Source organism: Canis lupus, chromosome X (assembly GCF_048164855.1).
Source record: "Canis lupus baileyi chromosome X, mCanLup2.hap1, whole genome shotgun sequence".
NCBI classification, from domain to species: Eukaryota; Metazoa; Chordata; class Mammalia; order Carnivora; family Canidae; genus Canis; species Canis lupus.
The window spans coordinates 111,898,180-111,923,492 of record NC_132876.1 but is presented as its reverse complement, the minus strand read 5'-3'; the positions used below and the strand labels follow the sequence as shown (position 1 = coordinate 111,923,492).

Genomic DNA, 25,313 nt, shown 5'->3' with positions numbered 1-25,313 from the left:
GGAGAGGGGCAGCAGAGAGAGGGAGAGGGACAAGCAGACTCCCCCTGAGCAGGGGGATACCTGGACCCTGGGAGCATGACCCGAGCTGGAGTCAGACACTTCACCGACTGAGCCCCCCAGGTGCCCCAGCTTTTTACTTCTTGATATACTTCCAAAATCTTGAATTGTTAACTGGGAATGTTCATCAAAAATGGTTTTATCGGGCAGCCCTGGTGGCTTAGTGGTTTAGCGTCACCTTCAGCCCAGGGTGATCCTGGAGACGTGGGATTGAGTCCCACATAGGGCTCCCTGCATGGAGCCTGTGTCTCTGCCTCTCTCACTCTCTCTCTCTCTGTCTCTAATAAATAAACAAAATAAAAAAAAATGGTTTCATCTTGGGTGATAATTTCTCCTTTGTGTTAGAGCTGAATACTACTTGATTATATTTAACTATTTTCCTACCATATTGGCAAGATCATTATGAAGTGTTCTGGAAATAAAAGGGACTAAAAAAATGCATTTGTTTTTGTGGCGTAAGAACTTTTCTCAAAGTCAGCAAAAGTATTTTTCATTTGGTTATTGAAAGATAAAATAATAAACATAAAATACATTTATTCCTTTTTGTATTTTTCTCTACTTGGTTTTACATTCTTTCCAATAAGGGAAAGAAGACTGTGCCATTTATTTTTGAAAAATTAATAATAACGTTGATTCTTAGTGTTGAAAATGCATATTTATTTTCTTGCTTCTTGAGAAGGTGGATGATGAATGCAAGACTTTTAAACCAGCAGGTACATATAGAAGTTACCTGATATTTAGAATTTGAGCATTTATAACATGGCACTTTTCTGACTGTTGTTATTGCTTTCTGTTCCAATTTAGGTTCTTACTTTTCCACTTTTCTAATTTATTCCTAATCTCAACTTGATGTAAATATTTTCCTGTCTTTTCATGAATCAGTTGAATGTCTTTAGATTGCTTCCCTAAATTGTACCCAGGGGCATCAAGGTTTATTTGTTCAACGTGGCCCAATGGAGATAAACTCTGACTCCTTTGCTAATTCTTCCCTGAAGAACAGTCTCAGTTTGAGTGTGAAATAATCATTTTTGAGTAGTAGCTTTTTATACTATGCTGACTTTTCCTCCTGCTTTTTCAGCTCCTTATGAAGCTAGACAGCCCCTTGTCCAGCCTGAAGGACCCTCGTCAGGGGCCCCAGGAGCCAAGCCCCCTCGGCATAAGGCTTCCCTTATTCGGGTAAGTGATGTTTTATGCCACATATGTGGGAGACTTCGGGGACGTGACTTTTTGATGGATCCTCTATGTTTTTTTCAAGGAAGATATAAAACTGCCCCCTTATGCAAATATTGCACTTCTTATTCTGTTGCTTATATATTTTTCTAAATCTTTTTAAGAGTGAATTCTACCCTCAGTGTGGAGCTTGAACTCATGACCCGAAGATCAAGAGTCTCATAAGACTACTGACTGAGCCAGCCAGGCTTCCTTGTTCTCCTAAATCTTTTTTTGTAATGTGTGTTTCTACCCTTTTCTCAGTGTCTCTAGACTAATCCAAGCTGGTTCTTGGTCTTTTGTATGTCTATAATGCCCTTCTACCTACATCATTAGGCATCTCTTTCAGGAGTGCTTTATTTTTTTTTCCCAAATAGCCTATCTTATTTCTGCCTTATTCTTTATTATTATTATTATTATTATTATTATTATTAATTCATTCAGTGCAAATTTAGCTGTTGTCCTTTGTTTTGTGCCTCCAGTTACACTGCAAGCTTTTGGAAGGCAGAGGTAGTTCTTCCATATTCTCTTTCAGTGCCTAGTGCGTGCAGTTTGGAGAACAGTTATTTTACATATGGCAGTGACTACTATTTCTTACATATAGTAGATATAAAAGGAATATTATGACAGAATCACAAGTGATGTCTCCGTTTTTCGTGGCTTAGAAAATTTTATCTTTCCTTTATCCAATGTTTTCTTTTGGATAAAGAATGCTTATCATTTTCGTGTCTACAACTGTTATCTTATGCAGTATCTCTGAGTCCTGTGCTGGGGAAGACATATTCTCAAAAAAGGGTGTGTGCATGCTGGTGTGTGTGTGTCTGCCTGAGAGGAATTATGAAAAAACTGGGTTCACTGACCCTAAAGACAAGAGGAAGTTGGGTGGTTTGTATGACATTTCGTTATCCAACTTAGGAAGAAGGATCACTTATTCACAGGCAGTTCTACTCAGAATAGAAGGGTGGTGTCAGATATTCCCATAAGGAATTGAGGTGCTAAGTCTCAAACAGAATAGACAAAGGCTAAGGATGATTGTGGTACTTAACTGAATATGCTCTGTGAATGGGGCAATCTGTTAGGCCCAGAACTGTGTTATAGACAGAATTTTATCTGTGTACAAAGAACTTTCTTAAGGATAATAACTTAGCCATATCCTGTATATTTATATTTAATGCTTCCTACAACTGTAAGATCTAGGTACTGTTCTATCCATTAGTGTAGATGACTTAACTGTGGCCGAGAGAGGTCAGGTAATGGGTCTAAAGTTTTATTCATAACTGGTAAGTGGCAGAACCTAAATTTGAAGCTGGGTCTGCCTAGTGTCAAAATCTGCACTTTAAAATATTTTGCTATTCATTAGAGTTCCATATTATAGGGAGGCTAGGTTTTGGACTTGCTACATAAACAAGCACTGGGTGTAGTAAAAAAATATTCTGGAAGATCCCTTACTGGAACCATATTGGAGAGCCAAGATGCCATTCTCTCCTAGGTCCAGTAGAGCTCACTTTCACCCCTAAGTTGGAACAAAGAGCTGTTTCTTTAGTTGAGCCCCAGATGTAGTAGTTGGCTATGTTTAGAGGTCCTGTGGTATAAAAATATGTGTCTTTAAACACAAGAATCACACTTACTGTGGAATGATGGTTACATTAGGAGAGGAATTGGAAGGACTGGGATTCATCCACAAAATTCTCCAGGATGTGGCTGTGCATGTCTGTGCAGATTGTATCCTAGTGCTGTAGAGACCTAATCCTGAATTGTTAGATTGGTGGTCAAACAGGCAGTAAATCATGAACTTTGCAGTGGTCAGAAAGGGCTCACCAGACCCTTTCTGCCTAGTCCCCTAGATGGGATGCCATGGGTTTTTACATGGATTGGTGTCTTGTGACTTCTAATCTCTGGGTCCATGTTTCCTGCTGATAGATATGCTTCATGGGTACTTTATTCAACTGATGTTTACTAAACACCTATTAAGTTCTGGGTACTGTGTTGAGGATACACAAAACAAGATTTAACATTCCCAGTCCCTGCCCTCCTAGAGCTTATAGGCAATTGAACGAGGTGGCCAATAATCAAACCATTGCAAAGTAAATATGTCATTACACTGCTGTGAATGGAAATTACACTGTGCTTTGAGGATGAGAACAGTGTGTAGGGGTACAGTTATGATCAACCCTTAGCAGGTAGGGGCCATCAAGGAAGGCTTTTAGTGGGGAGGCAAATTTGAGTTGAAATGAGAAGGATTCATAAATGTTAGCCAGGTCAGGGGATGGGAATGGGGGGAGTAGGCAAGAAGATAGAGGGACCTATCTCTAAAAGTGCGTAAAAGACTAGAAAATAGTTTGTTTTTTGGTGCCTAACATTTTATACATGTTGTCTCCTTTAGTGCTCACAGCTGTCTGAGGAGGTAGTTCCTGTTACCTCATTTTCTCCCATGTACCAGCATCTTTTATTGGATGTGAATTCTCAAATAGGATATGAAAGGATTCAAGGGTGCCAGGTGAAGGTCATGGTCAAGAATGTAGAATGTGCCTGCACACTGGGCCCTCTTCAGTGGTCCTTGTAACAATGACAGTAGTTGAGAAGCACATAAGCTGCCAGCACCATAGAAATCCCAGTGATGTCCCCTTTTCTTCCCATTGACTTACTTGTTTGTAATACTGGTAGTAACATCTTTGAAATGCTCCAGCAATGCCTTTAGGGGTGAAATCTCATATCAGTATCCAGCTTGGCAGCTCTCCTGGCTCTCCTAGTTTGCCACCTAGCTGCTTTTCCTTCACTGGTACGAATGAAGCCATCTTGGAGTCCAGGGTGTCTGCTATGTTATCCCATTTATTCGATGACAAAACCTGAGGTTTAGAGACCTTATTTAATATGCCTAAAGTCACAGGTAGGAAGTGATAGGGCTGGAGTTCAAACATAGGACATGTTTTTTTAGTCTGGCTCAGGAACCAGATAGATGGTGATATCATCTGGTAAGCTAAGAAGCCCTGGATGAAAAACTGGCATTGAGAGTATTAGGGAAAGATCATGAGTTCAGTGTTGGATGTTGAAATTTGAGCATTTGGGGTAGCCAAGAGGAGGTGTCAAAGAGATGGTAGGAAATAGGGCTCTGGAGCTTTGGGGTGAGCCAGGGCTGGACATCAGTATTTGCCAGTGGTTGGCCATTACAAGGAGTTATGGTATAATGCAGAAGAAACCAAATGGGTTCTTGTCCAGGTCTGGCCAAATTATGTGACCTTGGACAAGTTTCTTCTCTTTTTTGTAACATGAATGACTTGGAATGGATTTAATAGTCCATTGTAATAATCTGAAATAGTCTGACTCCCTTAATGTTTGTTTGGCATCAATGGAAGCCCTGTCCCCTCCTCATCCGATTTGGAGCCTTGCTTTCTAAGATGAGAACAAGGGGCCTTCCTCAGGGGCAGCAGTTTGTGGTTTTCATGGCTGATGTGTTTTTCTTGCTTTTGTTTTTAGGTTTCTTTCTTATGCCTATCAACTTGGTTTGGCTGAACTCCAGTTCCCAGAAAGGAAAATGCCAACCTGAATTAGTCATGTAGATGAGGGGATCTAAAGAGAAGATTTTTGGTGATAGGGGATTAATATGGATTGGGCCTGGTGGTACACTAGGCTGGGATAACTCATTCCCTTCAAATGGCCACCTTAATGTGCTTTTGGCAACCTTGCTCTCTTCTAGCTTCCTTTTTTTTTTTTTTTTTACAAATTTATTTTTTAATTTATTTTGTTTATTTATTTATTTTTTAATTTTTATTTATTTATGATAGTCAGAGAGAGAGAGAGAGAGAGAGAGGGGCAGAGACAGAAGCAGGCTCCATGCACCGGGAGCCTGATGTGGGATTCGATCCCGGGTCTCCAGGATCGCGCCCTGGGCCAAAGGCAGGCGCCAAACTGCTGCGCCACCCAGGGATCCCTCTCTTCTAGCTTCCTCTGTGGCTTTGTATTCTAGTCCTTCCTCATGATTAGAAGAAGGGTGGCCTTTGGGTACTTGGGGAGGTTATTCGGGACCCTGGGCCAATGCTGTTGTAGCTCATGAGCTTGCCATTTTATTTTATTTTATTTTATTTTATTTTATTTTATTTTATTTTATTTTATTTTATTCTATTCTATTCTATTCTATTTATTTTATTTTATTTTATTTATTTTATTTTATTTTTAAAAAATTAAAAAAAGATTTTATTTATATATTCATGATAGACACAGAGAAGAGAGAGAGAGAGAGAGACAGAGACACAGGCAGAAGGAGAAGCAGGCTCCATGCAGGGAGCCCGACTCGATCCCGGGACTCCAGGATCATGCCACGGGCTGAAGGCAGGCGCTAAACCGCTGAGCCACCCGGGCTGCCCGAGCTTGCCATTTTAGAGAGAGATGCTTGTGCCAAATTAAGCACCCAAATATTGGAATGAATAATTTTTTTTTGCCTAATATTTTAGGCTGGCCTGCCTGCCTGCCTTCCTTCCTTCTTGCTTTTTTGTTGTTGTTGTTCAAGGTTTGATGTTTTTTCTCTTAAAATTTCAGATAGTGAGCATATCCTATATTGGCGAATGGTTGGCAGTGATTTGTAAAGAAATACTAAGTCTTCTTTCCCGATTCTTCTGTTTATCATGCGTTTATAGGTCATTTTGTGGTTTACTTTTCACAAATTATACCATCTATATTTGTAATTTGCTGGTGTGGGATTTAGATTTGTCCCTTTTGCTCCCACTATACTCCACTGCCTCTGCTTTGCCGTGGTTGCTGGAACCTACCTTGGATTAAGTCCTTGTTTCATTGACCCCATAGCAGCTTTGACACTGACCACCTTCTTGACATGCTCTCATTGTTTGGCATCCATGATGCCATCCTCTCCTAGTTTTCTTACTGCTTCTATGACTACCTCTTCCTAATCTTCTTTTTCCATTCTCCTCCTTCCACCAGCGCCTCACATGTTGGTGATGCCTGGGTCCTTCTCACTCTCTTCTTCTTTAGCTATACGGATGCTTATGACCACATCCAGCAGATATCCTCACTCAGATGTCCCACTGTAAGTTTAAACTAACATGTCTTTCCCACAAAGTCAGCTTTCACCCTTCCATTCCTGGCTCTGTCCATCTATCAGCATAGACCAGAATGCTGGTCTCTGTATTTGACTCATGTCTTGGTTCTTCTACCCACTTAGTTACCAGGTCCTGGCCATTTCACTTTCTCAGTGCCTTTCTTACCTGTCCATTACTCTGCATTTCTTTGATTCAGGCCATCTTCCTCTGTCACTGAATCTATTGTATTAGCCTCTCTATTTCTTTGCTTCCCTTTTTGGCCTCTTCAAATCTTAAAAATACATATCTAATCACCGTACTCCCTTGATTGAGACCTGTCACTTTCTGCCTACTCCTCTCTTCATATCACCCATATTCCTGAACATGGCTCTCAGGGCCCTGGTGTTCGCCCCTGCTTAATACCCTTTTAGCCACAGTAGCTCACTTCTCTCCCTCCATACTCCAGCCACACAGAACTACTGTTGTTTCCTGATAGTGTTCTCTATGTGGAACCTTACTCTCCATCCTGGCTTTTGTCTTCTTTGTTTTCTCCTTTGTTTCAATTAATGTATGCTCTTTTCCCATTGATAACATTAAGTTTGAGAATTTTCTAATATTTCTTGTATATGTGAAGTTTCCGCTTTTTCATTCTTCAAAATGGTTCATTACTCATCTCATTTATCTGTAAGCTAAGCTAGAGGTTGGGCATTCAGTCTTTATTGGTTGCACATTCCAGAGGCAACTGGTATTGTCTGTTTCTTTTGTACCATTCCAGGAGTATTTTATGCACATATAAACAAATATAGGTATTCATATATATATGTATATTTGTATATACATATACATGTATATGTATATACACATATATAAAAAATACATGTAATATATTTTTACCTGACTTTACAGAGTTAGGTTTGGCAAATGAAATATCCTTCCAGGCAGATCCCCCTAGAAAAAATTTATCTTTTATTTTAAATCAAAACATACTCACTTTTTGCACCTTAAATAAACATGCTATGATATTTTCTTCTTTTGCTGGAAGAGTGAACTTGTAATAGTCTTCTAGGGTAAATTTTCAATACTCACTTGCCTTTATTACTTCAAATTTTTTTTTTAATTAATTAATTAATTTATTTATGATAGTCACAGAGAGAGAGAGAGAGGCAGAGACACAGGCAGAGGGAGAAGCAGGCTCCATGCACCGGGAGCCCGATGCGGGATTCGATCCCGGGTCTCCAGGATCGCGCCCTGGGCCAAAGGCAGGCGCCAAACCGCTGAGCCACCCAGGGATCCCGCCTTTATTACTTCAAAGACAAAAAACTAATAAACAGAATTTAGGGAACTTCATCACTCTGCCATTTTACTTGGGGGTTTTGGCTATATTTGTGATGGAAGTTTTGTAATGAATAGGCAGACATTGTTAGACATTGGTAGCAGCCACCGTATTAATCTAAAAGTCTGTGACTTGAAAAAATTTATTTAAATTAGTTGTCTCCTTCAATTTCTTATCATGCCCCCCATACCACCTTGAACTTAACTGTATGTACTTATGGCCGGAAGCACATTCTCTCTGTTCCTTGCCTCCATTTGGAATGGTTCTAAATAGAAAAGAAGTATGTAAAGGATGGTGAAAGAAAGAATACCCTGAGGTTCTGTTGGAATGCTGGTGGCATAAGTCCGAAGAGAATGGCTATCTACTATAAATTGTTCATTGTAGTCATTTTGATGAGAACAGGAAGAATTAGATTTTCTGGGAGGCTATTGCTGCACTGGGAAGGCTTTTATGGTGAAAGGCATTTTATGGATGGATGGGACTAGCATGATGTGGGGTGAGGAGAGCAGGGTGTAGAGGCTGTGGCTGGAAGATTGGGATGGGATTGAATGAGGTGGCTTAGAGGCAAGTCATGAGCAAGTTGCTCTTTGAGTGTGGAGAAGAAAGAAGCAGGTCAACAAGGGGCCTCTTCAGTACTGTCTGATACACTCTGCTTCTCTTACCTGGTCCTCAGCCCAGAGGAATGGCCTGTGTGGCAGGTCGGGCCCATGGGGGGTGGGGGGCTCTTTCATGGTCATTTGGCCTGGGTGGGCATTGTTTTTGTTGTGTTGTGTTTAGTGAAACCACAGGCATATTTTTTTTCCTTCCTTATTTTGGAATCTCTCCCCTCTCCCTATCTGAGAGCTGTGATATTGCCCCCCTGCGAAGTGTCCCTGGGCACACTTCCGCATAACACCACGTTTAGTTCTTGCCCTTTTTTTTTTTGTACTTCGCATCTTGTAGTCAAACTAGTGGGCTCATGAGCCACTGAAGAAACCCACGCAGATGTTATGAGGGACTAGAGCTAAGCAACCACCTACTGATGCTTGCCCTCTTTACTTGGTCACAGTGAAAGCAGGCTAAGGTACTGCTTGCTAGTTTCAGATTCTACATTAAACACCATACTGGTGTTTTTTGTTTTTGTTTTTTTGGATCATGGGTTGTGAGCTTTCAAATACCCTTGTTCTTAAGGCAATTCAAAACTTTTTTTTTTTTTTTTTTTTTTTAATTTTTATTTATTTATGATAGTCACAGAGAGAGAGAGGCGCAGAGACACAGGCAGAGGGAGAAGCAGGCTCCATGCACCGGGAGCCCGACGTGGGATTCGATCCTAGGTCTCCAGGATCGCGCCCTGGGCCAAAGGCAGGCGCCAAACCGCTGCGCCACCCAGGGATCCCGGCAATTCAAAACTTAAAAAAATCATTAAAAATTAAAAAATACAAAAGGGTGAAGAATGAAAAGTATCCCTCCCATCCCCTTCACTGGTCATCCAGTTCCCTACCCAAGAGGCAGATAATAGGACACATTTCTTTTGTATTGCTTTAGGACTATTTTACGCATATACAAGTTAACGGAGGCATTCTTATATGTAACTACACGTAATAGGTGTAAAACATAGAGTTCTACTTTTTTATATATATGATAGCATACTATACACATCTGTTATATACTTGCATATTTTACTTAGCAGTAAACTTTAATATTCTATAACGGTTCTCATCTTTTGTTTTTTTTTTTTTTTGAGATAATGGTATTTTATTGTGTATATCTTCTATAAATCATTTATGGATCAGCTCCTTCTGATCAGCATATGGAACTCGCAATCAGAGCATTGTTTGCATATGTATATATGCATATATAGATCTATGTATGTATCTATCTATAGAGAGTGCGCGCACAAGCAAGCACACACCAGTTCTTAAAAATGGAACAATTGGGTGAAATGCCTACACACTTTTATTTTTGATCGAGATTTTCAAATTGGAAACTATCAATTCACACATTTACCAACACTATATGAAAGTGTTTGTTTTCCCATACTTGTGCTAACACAATGTCCTAAAAACCTTACACATCTTTGCCAAATCTGATAGGTGAAAAATGGTATCTCAGTGTAGTTTTTAAAAAAAAATCTAGGTGTAGTTTTAATTAACATTTCTCTTTATTAGTGAAGTGGAATATATTACATTTATGAGACATTTGTGTTTCCTTTTCAGTAAATCACTTCATATCCTATGCCCCTTTTTTGAGTTATCAGTGTTTTCTTACTGGTTTGTCATTCCTGCCAGTCTGAAACCAGAAGCTGGTGTCTCTCTTCCTTTGGATGAGTGAGAGGTTGCAGTGTATATGGAAAATTGCTCCTTGTGTGGTTGAGAGGATGTCCTGGGCACCCAAGGCCCTTGTAGGAGGTTAGGAACCTAGCCTTTCCTGGTTCTGGAGCACCCTAAGGCCCTCTGGCAACAGGAATTTCTTATTTATACCTTTAGGGCAGAAAGTTGAATTACTTAGTTTATGGGTAGAGATTGGGGCTAGGAAAATCTTCTCTTGTTAGGGATGGTGAATGTTAATACATCCTGTGTGTGTTGACCTCTTAGCATTGCTAAATTCCCTTCCTCTGACTGAAATAGAAGTGGGTGAGGGAGAGGGAGGGGGAGGAGGAGCAGGAAGAGGGCGGGAAGGCATATATGTGTGTTTGTCTTTGTGTGTAACAGGAAGAACAGGTTTGATAAATTTTATAGGAATGTATGTGCCTTGTTCTGGACATCTTGTTTTACCAGATTCCTTCCATATTTGATTTCAAACCTTAGCTGGAGTTTTACCATCTCCTTGAGGAGTAAAAAGGTTGATGTGTTCTACTTCATTTAGTCTACTACCTAGGACTCAACAGATTTCCAATTAGTCACTATTACCACAAAGAGGTCCTGTTTTTCATTGTGTCAAGTCTCCTTCCTACTTATTTCCTTCACCTACTTCTAATTCTCTTTCCCTTATTTTTGAAACACTTTATTTCAATTGATACTGAAATTTACTTTTTTTTTTTTTAGCCGTCTTTTGTTATATTCTTCAAGTGCTTACCATCTACTCTATCTGCCCTTGCTTCTTAACAATTAAAGTGATGGTAGTTGCTTAGTTTCTTTGTTAGGAAGCACTTCTACATGAAAACTGTTTTGTGTTACAAGATGAGAATAGTAAAAAGATACTAGATCATTGAAAGAGAGGTGATTCTAGGATATAAGAACAGGGTACCTGGCATTGAAACAGAAGGGTTTTTATGGGAAAAAAATTCAGTAAATACTAGGATTCAATGGGGGTGCTGCCTTAAGGCTTTACAGAATCCATGGTTGGAGATAGTAGGGTGGAGGGAGGGTAAAAATGGAGGATCTGGTACACATGAGAATTCTAGCTTCCATATAGTGCTTAACAGGTCGGTTAGACTACTGATGAAAGCAAATGAGCACATTTTCTTTGTGGGGTCAGCATTGCTTTCCCCACAGGTGTGGGCCTTATGGTATCCAGAACTTTCTTGGTAGTAGCTAGGGCCCACATTGGTTTGGTAGATAGGAGCACCTCTGGTTTACTCTCTCAGATGTAAATACCCAATTGAACAACTGGTCCCAGATAGTACTATTTAAAGCTGGAAAAGAGTGGTGGTTGTTTCTAGCATATTCCCCAAGACCTCTTGGTCTCAGTTAGTTGGTATATACTTAGGTATAAATATGGAAGACTCCTTTACAACAGCACCATTTTAGCTCCTGGGTCCATTGGTATTCTCCCTGGGAGGTGAGGAGAGGGGTGGCTGGCTGAGTGGGAAGAGTCTAGACTAAGGGTGTGTACTGGTCAGGGTTTTATTGTGAACAACAGAATGTACTCTGGCTAGCTTAAGCAAATAGGGATTTCTTTTTTTTAAAGATTTTGTTTATTTACTCATAGAGACACAGGAAGAGAGAGAGAGAGAGAGAGAGGCAGAGACACAGACAGAGGGAGAAGCAGGCTCCATGCAGGAAGCCTGACATGGGACTCGATCCCAGGTCTCCAGGATCACACCCCAGGCTGTAGGCAGCACTAAACCGCTGCACCACTGGGGCTGCCCAAATAGGGATTTCTAATAAGAGGGTGGAAGCTCTACTAGATAGATCTTTGGAAGGGCAGAAGATTCTGACTGACTTCTGAGTTTGAAGGAACAATTCCCCAAACCACACAGTAGGACTGAATGGCTGGATGGCTGAGGGAGCTTTGCCTTTGCCACAGTCAGGAAGCTACAGAGCTGGGAAACTGCTGCCATAGCTCTGAGCTGCAGCTCTACACTATGTATGACCCAGGCCCGCCAAGCAAATGCTTTGTTCCCTGCCTCTTTTACCATGTGACTTGTTTTGAATCAGCCTTCCATGGGTGTCTTTAGTGAGAACCTAAGTTCCTTCTGGCACTCTAGCAGCAAAGGTATTTGGATAATGTACTTTTACATAGCCAGCATTTGCAGTGCAATTATGCTAAGAGGAGATGGAGTGGGTATTGAGTGATCCAGTACACCACGTATACAGCACACAATAGGAGACATAGTCTAAGACCTGAAAGAAGGCCAGTGTTACCAGAGCCTGGAGAAGGAGGGAGAAGAAGCTGGAGAGGTAGGCAGAGCCCTGTGGGCCATGGCACTGCCTTTTAGGTGGAGAGCTGATGGTTCAGAAATGAAGTGGCCCAAGTGACCATCCCAGATTTGAGCCCAGGTCTGTCTCCCTCCATAATCTACACTCTTTTTGCATTTCTAATCTGTAGCCTCGTTATCTAAAGCATTCCTTGAATTCAGCCCCAGATCTTGGCACATCTGTTTCTCATCTGATCTCAGGCTGCCTTGACTGAGGGCCTGGTAGAGGAGACTGGTCCCCTTGACCTAACTGGCAAGGATTGGGGTGGGCATGTTAGTGCAGTGGTATTGGAAGTCTGTAGCCTCATCAAAATCTCCTCTTACTGCTGACTTCTCACTTTCTCCTGGCCTTTTCCAAGCAAAGAGCAAAATTCCAAGGAAAAATGCCCTTCTGGAGCAGCAGATCTTGACTCCTGATGGGAGAATTGGAGATAGTGATTATTCATAAGCATTTCTTACGTGAAACAAAATAGTGCTAGTGCCACATACCAAAATAACAGTGAAATGATTGAATACCTGTATGGCTGTCTACAGGATTCTTTCCTGATGTGAAAACATGCCAGATGCTCATAGGCATGTGAGAAATAAGATGGTTCTCTGTCTATAATTTAGTAGCTTAGTGGCCCAAATCTGCAACTAAACTAGATAATGGGAGGGATGTAGAAGTAAGTATAGGCTATTCATATCCCATATGAATATCTGCAGTCTGCAAAATTGGTGCATTGATTTTGGCATTGCAGTGAGGGTGTTCCTTTTTTTAATTTTTTAAAAGATTTTATTTATTTATTAATGAGAGAGACACAGAGAGAGAGGCAGAGACACAGGCAGAGGGAGAAGCAGGCCCCACGCAGGGAGCCTGATGTGGGACTCGGTCCCGGGTCTCCAGGATCACGCCCTGGGCTGAAGGGGACGCTAAACTGCGGAGCCACCCGGGCTGCCCTCCTTTTTTAAATTTTAATTTAATTTTTTTCATCGTGGTGAGTCTACTCTTTAATCCCCATCATCTATTTCACTTACCTTCCAACTCCCCCCTGGTAACAATCATTTTGTTCTCTAGAGTTAAGAGTCTGTGTCTTCGTTTGTGTCTCCCTCTCTCTTTTCTTCCCCTTTGCTTGTTTTGTTTCTTAAATTCCACATATGAGTGAGATCATATGATATTTGTCTTTCTCTGACTGACTTATTTCACTCATCATTATACTCTGCCTCTATCCATCTTGTTGCCCATGGCAGAATTTCATTCCTTTTTGTGGCTGAATAATTGTGTGTGTTTGTGTGTGTGCATGTGTGTGTATACATACACACATACTCGCTCACACCCCCATCTTTATCCATTCATCTATCTGTGGGCACTTGGGGTTGCTTCCACAATTTGGCTATTGTAAATAATGCTCCAGTAAACCAATCCCTTTGAATTGGTGTTTTTATATTTTTTTAGGTAAATACCCAGCAGTGCGATTGCTGGGTCCTAGAATAGTTCTATTTTTAATTTTTTGAGGAACCTCCATACTGTATTCCACAGTGGCTACACCAGTTAGCATTCCCACCAATAGTGTGTGAGGGTTCCTTTTTCTCCACATCCTTGCCAACACTTGTGGTTTCTTGCCTTCTTGATTTTAGCCATTCTGAGAGATGATTTGGCATTTCCCTGATGATGAGTGATGTTGAGGATCATTTCATGTGTCTGTTGGCCATCTGGATGTCTTCTTTGGAGAAATGTCTGTTCATGTCTTCTGCCCATTTTTTAATTGGGTTATTTGTTTTTTGAGTTTAGAGTTGTATAAGTTTTTTTAAAAATATATTTTGGATACCAACTCTTTTTCTTTAAAGATTTTATTTATTTATTCATCAGAGAGAGAGAGGCAGAGACACAGGCAGAGGGAGAAGCAGGCTCCATGCAGGGAGCCTGATGTGGGACTCCATCTGGGGACTCCAAGATCATGCCCTGAGCCAAAGGCAGATGCTTAACTGCTGAGCCACCCAGGTATCCCAGGATACGAACTCTTTATTGGATATATCACTTGCAGATATCTTCTCTTATTCTATAGTTTGCCATTTAGTTTTGCTGATTATTAACTTTGTTGTGCAGAAGCTTTTTATTTTGATGTAGTCCCTATAGTTTATTTTTGTTTTTGTTTCCCTTGCCTCAGGAGACATACCTTGAAAAATGTTGCTAGGGCCAACACCAGAGGAATTACTGCCTGTGCTTTCTTATAGGATTTTTGTGGTTTCAGGTCTCATTTAGGTCTTTAATCGATTTTGAGTCTATTTTTGTGTATGGTGAAAGAAAATGGTCAAGTTTCATTCTTTTGCATGTAGCTGTCCAGTTTTCCCAACACCAGTTGAAGAGACTGTCTTTTTCCCATTGCATATTCATTCCTCCTTTGTCAAAGATTAATTGACCATCTAATTGTGGGTTTATTTCTGGATTTTCTATTCTATTCCATTGTTCTATGAATCTGTTTTTTTTAATTTTTTTTATTTATTTATGATAGTCACACACACACACACACACACACAGAGAGAGAGGCAGAGACACAGGCAGAGGGAGAAGCAGGCTCCATGCACCGGAGCCCGACGTGGGATTCGATCCCGGGTCTCCAGGATCGCGCCCTGGGCCAAAGGCAGGCGCCAAACCGCTGCGCCACCCAGGGATCCCTATGAATCTGTTTTTATGCCAGTATCATACTGTTTTAATTATTACTGGTTTATAATATAATTTGAAGTCTGGAATTGTGATGCCTGCAGTTTTGGTTGTCTTTTTCAAGATTGCTTTGGCTATTTGAGGTCTTTTGTGGTTCCATATAAATTTTAAGATTGTTCTAGCTCTGTGAAAAATGCTGTTGGTATTTTGATAGGGATTGCATTGAGTTTGTAGATTGCTTTGGGTAGTATAGACATTTTAACAGTATTTATTCTTCAAGTCCATGAGCATGGAATGTTTTTCCATTTCTTTGTGTCATCTTGAATTTCTTTTATCGGTATTGCATAGTTTTCAGAGTAGTGAGAATGTTTCTTAAAAGGAAATGGTATATTGTTATAGGATGGATGGATAAGAGAGGGAGGGAGAGCCATAGGGCTTGCTGACTGAAAAAGAGTACATACTCTGGACTTATTAGCTCATGTTCTGGCTCTACCATTTTAGTAGGCATGTGATCTTGGTAAGTCACTTCCCTTCCTTAATCCTCAGTTTCCTGTTCTGCAAATTGGAAATAATGGGACCTACTTCACAGGGTTGTTGTAAAGATGAAAATAGGTCATGTGTATTGGGTACTTACAGTGCCTGGCACTTAGCAAAGTAATAAATACATGTTCTCTGACATTCTCCTATGTCTGTGGTGATTGCTTTTAAAATTTAGTTTATTTTAATAAGCAGCAACTCTGTGTTTCTCATTAGATTCAGATTCCTACACTTTGCAATCAACCTTCTAAACTGTTGAAATTGATCCCTGAGCAAGTTTGACATCTTTATGGGTATATTTCCATGAAGAAACTGATATGGTTAAATTGCTCTGTTAGGATTTAATTTGAACTAACTTCTCTATAGGCAAAAACAGAAGTTATTTTTTGCAACTTCCTGTGAATCTATTACTATTTCAAAAGAAAAAGAAAAAGATGTTTTCCCTCTAATTTCCTAGATAAGGGAAAGGGCCCAGCTTTTACAGTTAGGTGACTTGTTTGATAAATGCATATAAAATTCAGCTCTAGTCATCATAGGAGAGCTCAGATTAGCCTTTCTGTCTCTGGATTGGAATTGACCATTTGTCCAATTATTTGTTCCGTCACCGAAAAAAGCATGTATTGGGCATAGGCACTTCTCCAGGTGCTGGGGATACAGCAGTGATCGGACTAGACCCATTTTCCTGCCCTCATGGACCTTTTATTATAGTGAGAGCGAGATGTGAGACAATATAAATACACAAGTTTGTAAAGTATCACATGGTAACCAGTTGAAAGTTCAAAGGAAAATTGCTGAGCTCCATTTTGTTTTCTTCATTCCTTATGTAATAGTTTTCCCAGTTTTACCTTGGTCCTCTCTTCTTTTTACTCTGTACATCTTCCCTGTGAGTCTCCTTCAAACCCATGAAAGATAAACTCCTATTAACTGGACATAGAAAGATGACTGTAAAGATGTGTCCACATGCTTGGTGTCCCTATAGTTCGTCAACGTGGACAAATTAAGTTATGTGGGCTCAGAACTGTCTCAGATCATCAGGTGGTCCAATTACAAAACGAAGCCTAATGCTTCCATCTTTGGTGCAGGAATGGCTGTGCTGTTGCGACTGGGAAGGCCTGCTTTTCCTTTGGGCCTTGCCTGAAGGATAGTTAGATTAACAGTTGCTGTGACAAATATGCCCCATGTTTTAATGACATAACAACATCGGTATATTTCTCAGTCATCTAACAGGTTGGTAGGCAGCCTTCCTCCACATTGTGATTCAGGCACCAGTGCTCTTTAGTCCTGTGGTTGTGCCATTCCCCCATTCAGTGGCCTGTGGGGACGAGCATAGAGTGCCACAGGGTGCTAGCCTTACATGGAAGTGGTGCAGGTCACCTGTGTTCCCATTGCATTGGCTAAAACTCAGTCACATGGCTGCAACCAACTGCAGGGGGTATGGGGGAACATGTCATTGTTGGGTGGGCAGCCACAGCTTCTCAGTGATACTTCTATACCTGGTCTTGGGCGGTATAAATGATTGGAGGACAGCTACTGTAATCCCCCACATCAGCATGGTTGTCATTTGCCTCTATGACTTCTTTTTCCTCAGCCCCGTGGCTGATCAGCGACCATGATCTTTCCTGAAGCAGATTAATATTCACTTGGGCTCTAGTTTAGTCTCACCAGTCTGTTAGCCATTCTTTCTCATTAGGGGTGATTGAGTCTTCTCACATCTTTGCTCATGAAATTATATTTTGATCCGTGGTTGCACTATGGCCATCTTATTTCCAAAATTTGTTGGCGGGTGAGGTGTTCTCATATATTCAACTGTGGGCTTTGTATGAGCTTTTGCTACTCTAGATGATTTGTTTACTAAGGCACCAGAAGGACCCTGGTATAAGATCATTGCATCCTCAGGTGAAATGGCTGGACTCTTGGGCAGCATTTACAGGATATCTCCAAGGTGGGATTATATTCTAAACAGAAACGTTCTGTGGTTGAAACAGTATACACACCCTTTGTAAATTCTCCCTGATAATGCTTCCTTGCAATTCATATTATTCAGCTGTGCTTGATTTTTAAGATACTTCAGGGGTAAATGTCACCTTTTGGGATTTTATTAATAGTATTACTTTTTAATGAGTCTTTTGAAATCTCTTTCATTATAAACAGCCTGTTTTCCCTTGAGATAATAACTTGTAGTGCCAAATATTTGCATTTCACTTGAAACGAAACTAAGGGTTTGAATGTTTTAAATATAAGCAAATCTAATTCTCCTGTGTCTAGAGAAACTGCATAATGAACCATATGTATGTGGCTCAAGCAGACAGATGTGGAAGGTTTCTCTCTCTTAAAAACACTGGCAGAACTTAAAATTGGCACCAACCTGCAAATATCCTTACCCAGCCGACAAAACAAACCACTGGTGCTGGAGTTGAACCGGGAGAGGCTTTTTAGAGTGCATGCACAAGTGGAGCTTTTCCTGGTTCTGGCTTCTGCTTGGAAGCCTTAGGCTCCTTAGTTCATCCACCCACATTTCTCAATGCCTTCAGTCTTTGCAGTTGGATATTCTCTTTCAGGTGGCTGACTTTTCAGATCTTTGTAAAATGATGCTAGTTGTTTCAGTTGACTTTGGGGTTCATTTGGAGATGATGTTCCTTGTATCTGGGTCCTGCAGCAAGATGGCCCTCTAGCTACTGACAGAGAGGTCCTTAGCTGCCATTGCACTACTGGAATAGGCCTTCCTCTGGTTGTGGCCATAGGGCTTCTTTTTTCTCTGGACTCCTCTCATCCCCTCCCTAACTCTGAGCCTTCTTGACCTCTGGGCCAGGGTTGCTCATATGGCCTTAACTTGTCTTCCTACCTTTGGTCTTTCCCCTTCCATTCTCCTCACTGAAGTGATCTTTCTATAACTGACATCTGATTATTTCATTGTTGTGTTTAATACTTCTCTGTGGCTCCCTCATGTCTTCTAGATACAATCTGTATCTTTTAACCTGGTACCTGGGCCATCATGATCTGGGCCCTGCTTGCTGTCTGGACCATCTTCAGGCAGCTCCACTAACATCCATGTTGTACCAGCAGCCTATTCTATATACATGTAGTCCAAGTGAGCTACTTTCAGAAGATGGCCATTTTCTCTCATTTTTTTGGAGTTTTTATAAATGCTGTTCCTTTTGTTTGTCTTGCTCTGCATGTTCTAAATGGCATTGCTGGGTAGCCCCGGTGGCACAGTGGTTTAGCGCCGCCTGCAGCCCAGGGCGTGATCCTGGAGACCCTGGATCGAGTCCTGCGTCGGGCTCTCTGCATGGAGCCTGCTTCTCCCTCTGTCTGTGTCTCTGCCTCTCTCTCTCTATCTCTGTGAATAGATAAATAAAATCTTTAAAAAAAGATAAATGGCATTGCTTCTCAAACTTGAGTGTGCTTCAAATTGTCTAGAAGACTTGTTATTGTTAAGCCACAGATTCTTAGGTCCCACTCCCAGACTATGATTTACCAGACAAAGGGTAGAGTGTGCGGTTCTGTGTTTCTAGTAAGTCTCCAGGTGATGCTGATGTGGGTGGTCTGGGGACTGTACTTTGAGTAGCAAAGCTCTAGAGTACCCTGTCCTACCATAGCACTACTTCACTGTTTTGGGGTTGCCTGTTTGTCTTTCTCCCTCATGAGACCCTAGGATTTCTGGGAAAAAGAATCTGTTTGCCCATTATGTATCCCGAGTCACTAGTTTTGGGGATATTCTTGGTGTTGAGTAAGTGTCTGTTGAATGAATGAATGAATGAATGAATGAATGGATGGATCACTGTTCATGCAGCAAAGTTCAAATCATTTTGCTTCTTGTAGATCAGCTTTCTTTTAGACTATTTCAGCCTAAGGATATATGGAATGTGATCTACCTCTTCCGTATGCCCTCACCTGACCCTGAAATACTCACTTAATAATGGATATGGAACTGGAGAACTCCCCAAAGAGATCAGAAACCATGGATGAACTACAGGAAGATAGGCAGGGACTTCTTTTGATAGATCTGAAACTTTAAAGGTGAAATAGACTCATAGGTTTTCTTTCATTCAACACAACACAGAGTAGTGTTTCTGCACCTCTTTTTAGTAATAAGACATACACCTGAACTTATCAGAGCCCATCAATAAGTGGGTCTCACACTACTGTTTTAGTATGTGTGATGTAGTAGCTAGGGATTGTATGCTGAATAAAGGAATACATGATATGGTTCTGGTCCTCCAGGTTGAAACCTGAGTTGATAGTCAAGAGCACTTGAAATGTTCAAACTGTGTGATACTTATCAGAAGAATTATTATTTTTTAAGATGCATAATTACTTGGTTTATTAAATCAATTAAAAGCATGCAGTGAGAAGCAAGGGGAAAGAGACTGGGTGTAGGTTAACACATTTAGTGCAAGCCAGTAGAAGGGCCACACTATATTATGCACAGGTTATATACAATATTCATATGCCCTCTCCCTCTTTGTTGCAAGGCCTTTTTGGTTTTGGGGAGCAGGAACTCTGTTTGCCAGCTTAAGTCTTCTTGAAAAGGAGATGGGGTTGCAGTTCTGGGAATCTAAGAAATGAGAGACAAGGAGTGGCTCAGTGGTCCTGAGGAGTGGGAATTCTTGGTTGTTCATGTTTGCCTAGTTGCCTTGAGTTTGCTTCAGTATCTGCTTATCTTCTGGCTGCCACAGCCATCCTTACCCCCTTTTCTTTTTAGTACTTGTCTACCTCACAGGTTCTGCTTCTGCTGCTTCTGGCTTCCTCGTGACTTCAGGTTTCACTGAGCCCTCACTTTATATCATAGCCACACTGCATCTGTGCAGGGTCTGATTTCTGGGCTTGATGATCCTTATATTTCTTATCCACACCCCCGGTGTTGAGCATCTAGCTGATGTTTTCCTTGCTAGGGTAGAGCTTTCTATGCAAGAGCACTGCAGAGGCCAGAAACTGTGTGTCCTCCCTTCCTTACTTGGACTCAGTTGGGTGAGACCAGGTGTGAGGTAGGTCGTGTGGTGCACATGTGGCTTTCAAGCTCACCTTGGTATTGGAGTTGGGGGAAGGGCATTGCCCTCTGCAGTGGCACATTGGAGAGCCCTTGGGGGCAGTGGGACTCGAGTAATAGGATTTGAGCCAGCTGGGATCAGAGGAGGGATGGTCTGGGAAGAAGACACAGATGTGATCCATGAAGAGCGAGCATGTGGGCAATCAGAAGCCTGCTAAGAGTGAGCAAAGAGGAGGTTGGATTATAAGGGCCCTAATGGTCATGTGGAGGAAGTAGATGTTTTTATTAGGTGACAGGTCATCTATAGGCTTTTAAGCTCTGCTGTCAGAATAGACTTGAGACCTACTGGGAGGCTGCTGACACCAGTTGGGAGTGAGATAACGTGGGAGAGGAAATAATGAGCAGGTGGTCCTGGGATTGGAGAAAGAACAAACATGGGCTGACATAATAACAGCAACTGAATATGGCAGCTTCAGTTCCAGGCAGAAAGGAGTGTATTCTAGGGGAATAGTAGCTTCTGTGTCAGAACCGGGAATGCAGTAGCCAACACTCAGCACAGAGATTTTCGTGCTTTCATTCGCAGGGTGGTGGTGGGACAGATCTTTTCACCAGTGTCTTGCTGGGTTTGTGAACCATCTCTGTCTGCTTGATTTTTCAGTCATAAACATCTGTTCTTGTCCTGCCCATGCCAAGCTTTTTAGATACCTTTACTCCAGCTGTTCCTTTCAGTGCTAACCAGAAGGACAGTGTTCCTAGGAGCTCTACACATAGTTTGGCCAGGAACCTATTCCATCGGATACTGATGCCTTCTACCCTGGGTTTTGCCTCTGCAACCTGGTCAGACATCTGGACTTGTTCAGAAAGTGCTAGTGTGAAGCATTTAAATTTGGCTCTGGAATTTGGTGAGAGTGTTTTGGAAAGTTGTGTGGTCCATCAGGTGCTTAGACTGACTTGTGGCCTTGCTTTTTTATATTGTTTATTATCAGAATGATAGGAGTTCTGGAAAACAACTCAGATACAACTCAATTTTTAAAATGTATTTTTTAAAATTGAGATAAATTGACATAATATTATATTTTAGGTGTACAACATAATTATTTGATTAGATGTATGTAATGCAAAATGATTACTAAGTCTAGTTACCATCCATCATCATACAGAGTTACAGACTTTTCTTGCGATGACAACTTTTCAGATTTACTCTCTTAGCAACTTTTAAACACATATAACATAGTACTGTTAACTATAGTCACCATGCTGTACATTACATCCCTAGGACTTATTTATCTTATAACCAGAAGTTTGTACCTTTTGACCACCCTTACCCATTTTGCCTACCCACAGCCTCTGACAGCCACCAGTCTGTTCTCCGTATCTGTGAGTTTGACTTTCTTGGTTCCACATCTAAATGATATCATTTGGTATTTGTCTTTCTATGTCAGACTTTTTTCACTTAGCATCATGTTTTCAAGGTCCCAGATGTAATTCAATTTACAAAGGCCTGATATGGAGTAGGCTGACTTTGAGCAACATAAGACAGAGGGGGTAATTACTTGCTAACTGCAATAATGCTGATTGTGTATAATGAAGGATGTGAACTCATCTCTTAAGTTCTATGAGCCTAAAAAAAAAAAAAAAAAAGTTCTATGAGCCTTTACTTCTTCATCTGGGAAAAGGATACTACTACCTGCTATGTCTACTTTTCAAAGGTTTTGAGACGCTCAAGATGAAATAGGTGTGTGTAGTGTTTTGTAAATCTGAAAGCATTCTATGAATTTAAGATATTAACTAATGATTAGTAGCTTCTGGGGCATTTAAGAATGGTTTGATCTACATTTAGTGGAAACTCACCTAGTATGAAAACTTTAGAGATAACATCTCAAGGCTATATCACAGTTCAATATTTTATAGTCTTATTTCATCTCTGAAAGTTCACAGAGGAGAGGAGAGCTGGGTGTTCCTGAGAAGAATTACCTCCTGGAATGGGGTGTGTGTTGGGGTGGAGGAAGGGTGCAGAGATGGTCAGTTGTCTTTTCTAGGGATAGTGAGTAGAATGTTCTCCTAATGATGAATTTCTTGATAGTATGTGCAGAAGCAGGCAACTTGATGGCTTATTAGCAGTAATATCTCTCTTTTTCTTTCCTAGCCCCCTTTTGTCCTAAAGCCTCACGCTCCTTGTATTCACCTCTAGGTTCCCTTGGCAAGTAGCACCTTAGCCTTAGGGTAGATGGGAGGGATAGAACAAAGCTCTAGGCTCCTCCTTCCAGAATCACCAGTTTTGCTTCTTTCCTCACTTCCTTGTACAGTCTTGTTTTCTCCTGAACTACTTTTCTGGTTCTCTGTATCCTTAAATCCTCACATTTGCCTTGCATGCCCCCTAGTGGCAGGTCTGATGCACCCCTCATTTTGTTACCCTGTTTGTTGTGGTACCATGAGCAGTTGTTCTTTCCACCCAGTTCTGTTACCAGGTATTATCCACAAATGCGGAATGAGAGGTTCTGTGATCCTGACTTGCCACTCGAGTAGGACCTGGGCAGGTGGAATTGGAACTTTGAATTCCCAGATTTATACAGTGAGAATGAATGCCTCAGAAAAAAGATGATGTGGCTATAGCTTTTGTAGATTTTAAAAAATAGAAAGGAATCTAGATTATTTTGCTATCTACTCAGCTAACCTGAAGGATAAAAATGTGAATATTTGAAGGTAAGAATGATTATCCTTTTGGGGTGCCTGGGTGGCTCAGTCGGTTGTGTTCATTTCTTGATTTTGCTCAGGTCATGATCTCAGGCTTGTGAGATCGAGTCCTGAGTCAGGCTCTGCACTGGGTGTGGAGCCTGCTTAAGGTTTTCTTGCTCCCTTTCCCTCTGGGCCCCTCCCCTCACTTATACTCTCTCTCTCTCTCTCAAAAATAAAATGTTTAAAAAGATTGATCATCCTTTTTACTCTTCATGCTCAGTCCTATTAACAACTTTGAGGTATACAAAAAAACTATAAAGCAAGATGTCTGCCCTGCAAGAAGTTTATGTTCTAATGATGTTCTAGTTACAAGGTGTTTAAATATATTCTCTTGAGGAAAAAAATAAGTATAATGTATGATAGCTTTTACTGATGTTTAATATTTCTACTTCTGAGCCTTTGCTTTTTTTATTTTGAAAGTCCTTTTCTGTGGAGAGAGAACCGCATGACAACAGCAGTAATTACCCAGATGAACCCTGGAGGATAACAGAAGAACAGCGCGAGTACTATGTCAATCAGTTCCGATCCCTTCAACCTGACCCAAGTTCCTTCATTTCAGGTAACTAAGTCTGATGGATGAAGACATGGGTCCCAGATCATTGTCTCACACAGATAACAGTACATATCTTAAGAAATAGTTCACGCAAAATGAATATGACAACATTCTGTGATTTTGATTTGTTTTCCTCTGAGATTGAAGTTCTTATCAACTATATACCATGCAGAAAAATACTTGGCAATGACATTTAGAAAATTATGTTTCATTTTTAAAGGTTTAAAATGGGAATTTGGGGGAACCTGGTCTAGATCTGTGCCTTTTTAGCTGAAACAGTTCTTGAAATGGTAGACTATGGCAGGAAGATGACCTCTTTAATTGCTTATTCATATTAGAGCAAAGATGTAGTGTAACCTTCTAAAGATTTAGCGTCACAAGTCTCTTTATATTATGTATGCTTTCCAAGTCCAAATTCATGCTTGTTTTCTTTGGCTCAAGTCTTTCTCCTCTGGATTTTCTGAGAGAAATTAAAATATGGGAGGAAAATTGGCCAGCAGTTTTATATCCACATGTCTGTTCTTCGGGTTGTCTTCAAAATATGTATTCCTATTGAGTTCTCATGTAAAATTCAAACTGAGACAAATTGATTTAATTCCTGTGTGCCTACATTTTCCTGGGCTGAAGACTAAACAGTAAATTGTAGAGTCTGGAAGAAAAATTCATAAAACTTTCTTTTTGTATTTCAATTTTGAAGAATAACAATATGCCCTCAATAATTGTAACCTGACATATTGAATGTGGACTAATTTTCTCTGGAGAAATATGGTGTGTAATTGAAATATACTTGTATAAATTCAGACATCATTTTCTAATTGGTGGTAATAGCTTTATTGAAAGCAGAATATTGTAGATACAACAAATTAATGTTGACAACAGGACTTAAAAAAAAAAGCAGAAACCCAGATTGACCATTTGCTAACCTTACCCACTGCTTAAATGAGTTTCCTTTTTTATTTTGTTTAAAAAGGATTTTATTTATTTGAGAGAGAGCACATGAGAGAGAACATGAGTGCGGGGAGGCAGAGGGAGAGGGAGAAGCAGGCTCCCTGCTCAGCTCCCAGGACCCTGGGATCATGACCAGAGCCAAAGGCAGGCACTTAACTGACTTGAGTCACCCAGGTGCCCCTTAAGTGAGTTTCTTCACAGTATATGCGTATAATTAGACAAATACAAATGGGTAGCTGTTAGGAGTGGCTTTATTTTAACTTTTTTATTTTACAGAATTTCTAGATACAACTAGAGTGCCTAGTATAATGAACCCCCGTGCACCTATTACACAGCACCTGTGATTTTATTTTTGTTTGTAACCTCTCTCAGCCCAGATGATTTTGAAGCAGTTAATCAGATATTTCATTGGAAAATATTTCAGGTTGTATCTTGATAAGAAAAACCTCTTTTAAAAACATAACCACAATTCATTGGCACACGTGAAAGCAATACAAAACATGTTTCCTTAATATCATCAATTCTTTGTTGTTGAGATTTCCCTGATTGTCTCACAAATGCCTATTAAAAACAGTTCAGTCTGCTTAAGGTCAAGAGGGGTTCATATATTTGCAATTAGGTGATATCTCTTTAAAAAACATCTTTTTTTGGAATATTAATATAC

At 40.6% G+C, this 25,313-nt stretch overlaps 1 protein-coding gene across 13 annotated transcripts in view; it reads left to right on the top strand.

The window, feature by feature from the left end:
* REPS2 (RALBP1 associated Eps domain containing 2) overlaps positions 1-25,313 on the top strand; it is a 231,016-nt gene that overhangs the window by 85,516 nt on the left and 120,187 nt on the right. For all 13 annotated transcript variants that reach the window (XR_012026586.1, XM_072817502.1, XM_072817501.1 and 10 more), the window contains 2 exons: positions 1,136-1,233; positions 23,569-23,707. Coding sequence is in view for 12 of the 13 variants with exons in the window: in XM_072817502.1 (XP_072673603.1) it covers positions 1,136-1,233; positions 23,569-23,707 (237 nt within the window). In the remaining variant the exon portion in view is untranslated. The remainder of the gene's footprint in view (positions 1-1,135; positions 1,234-23,568; positions 23,708-25,313) is intronic.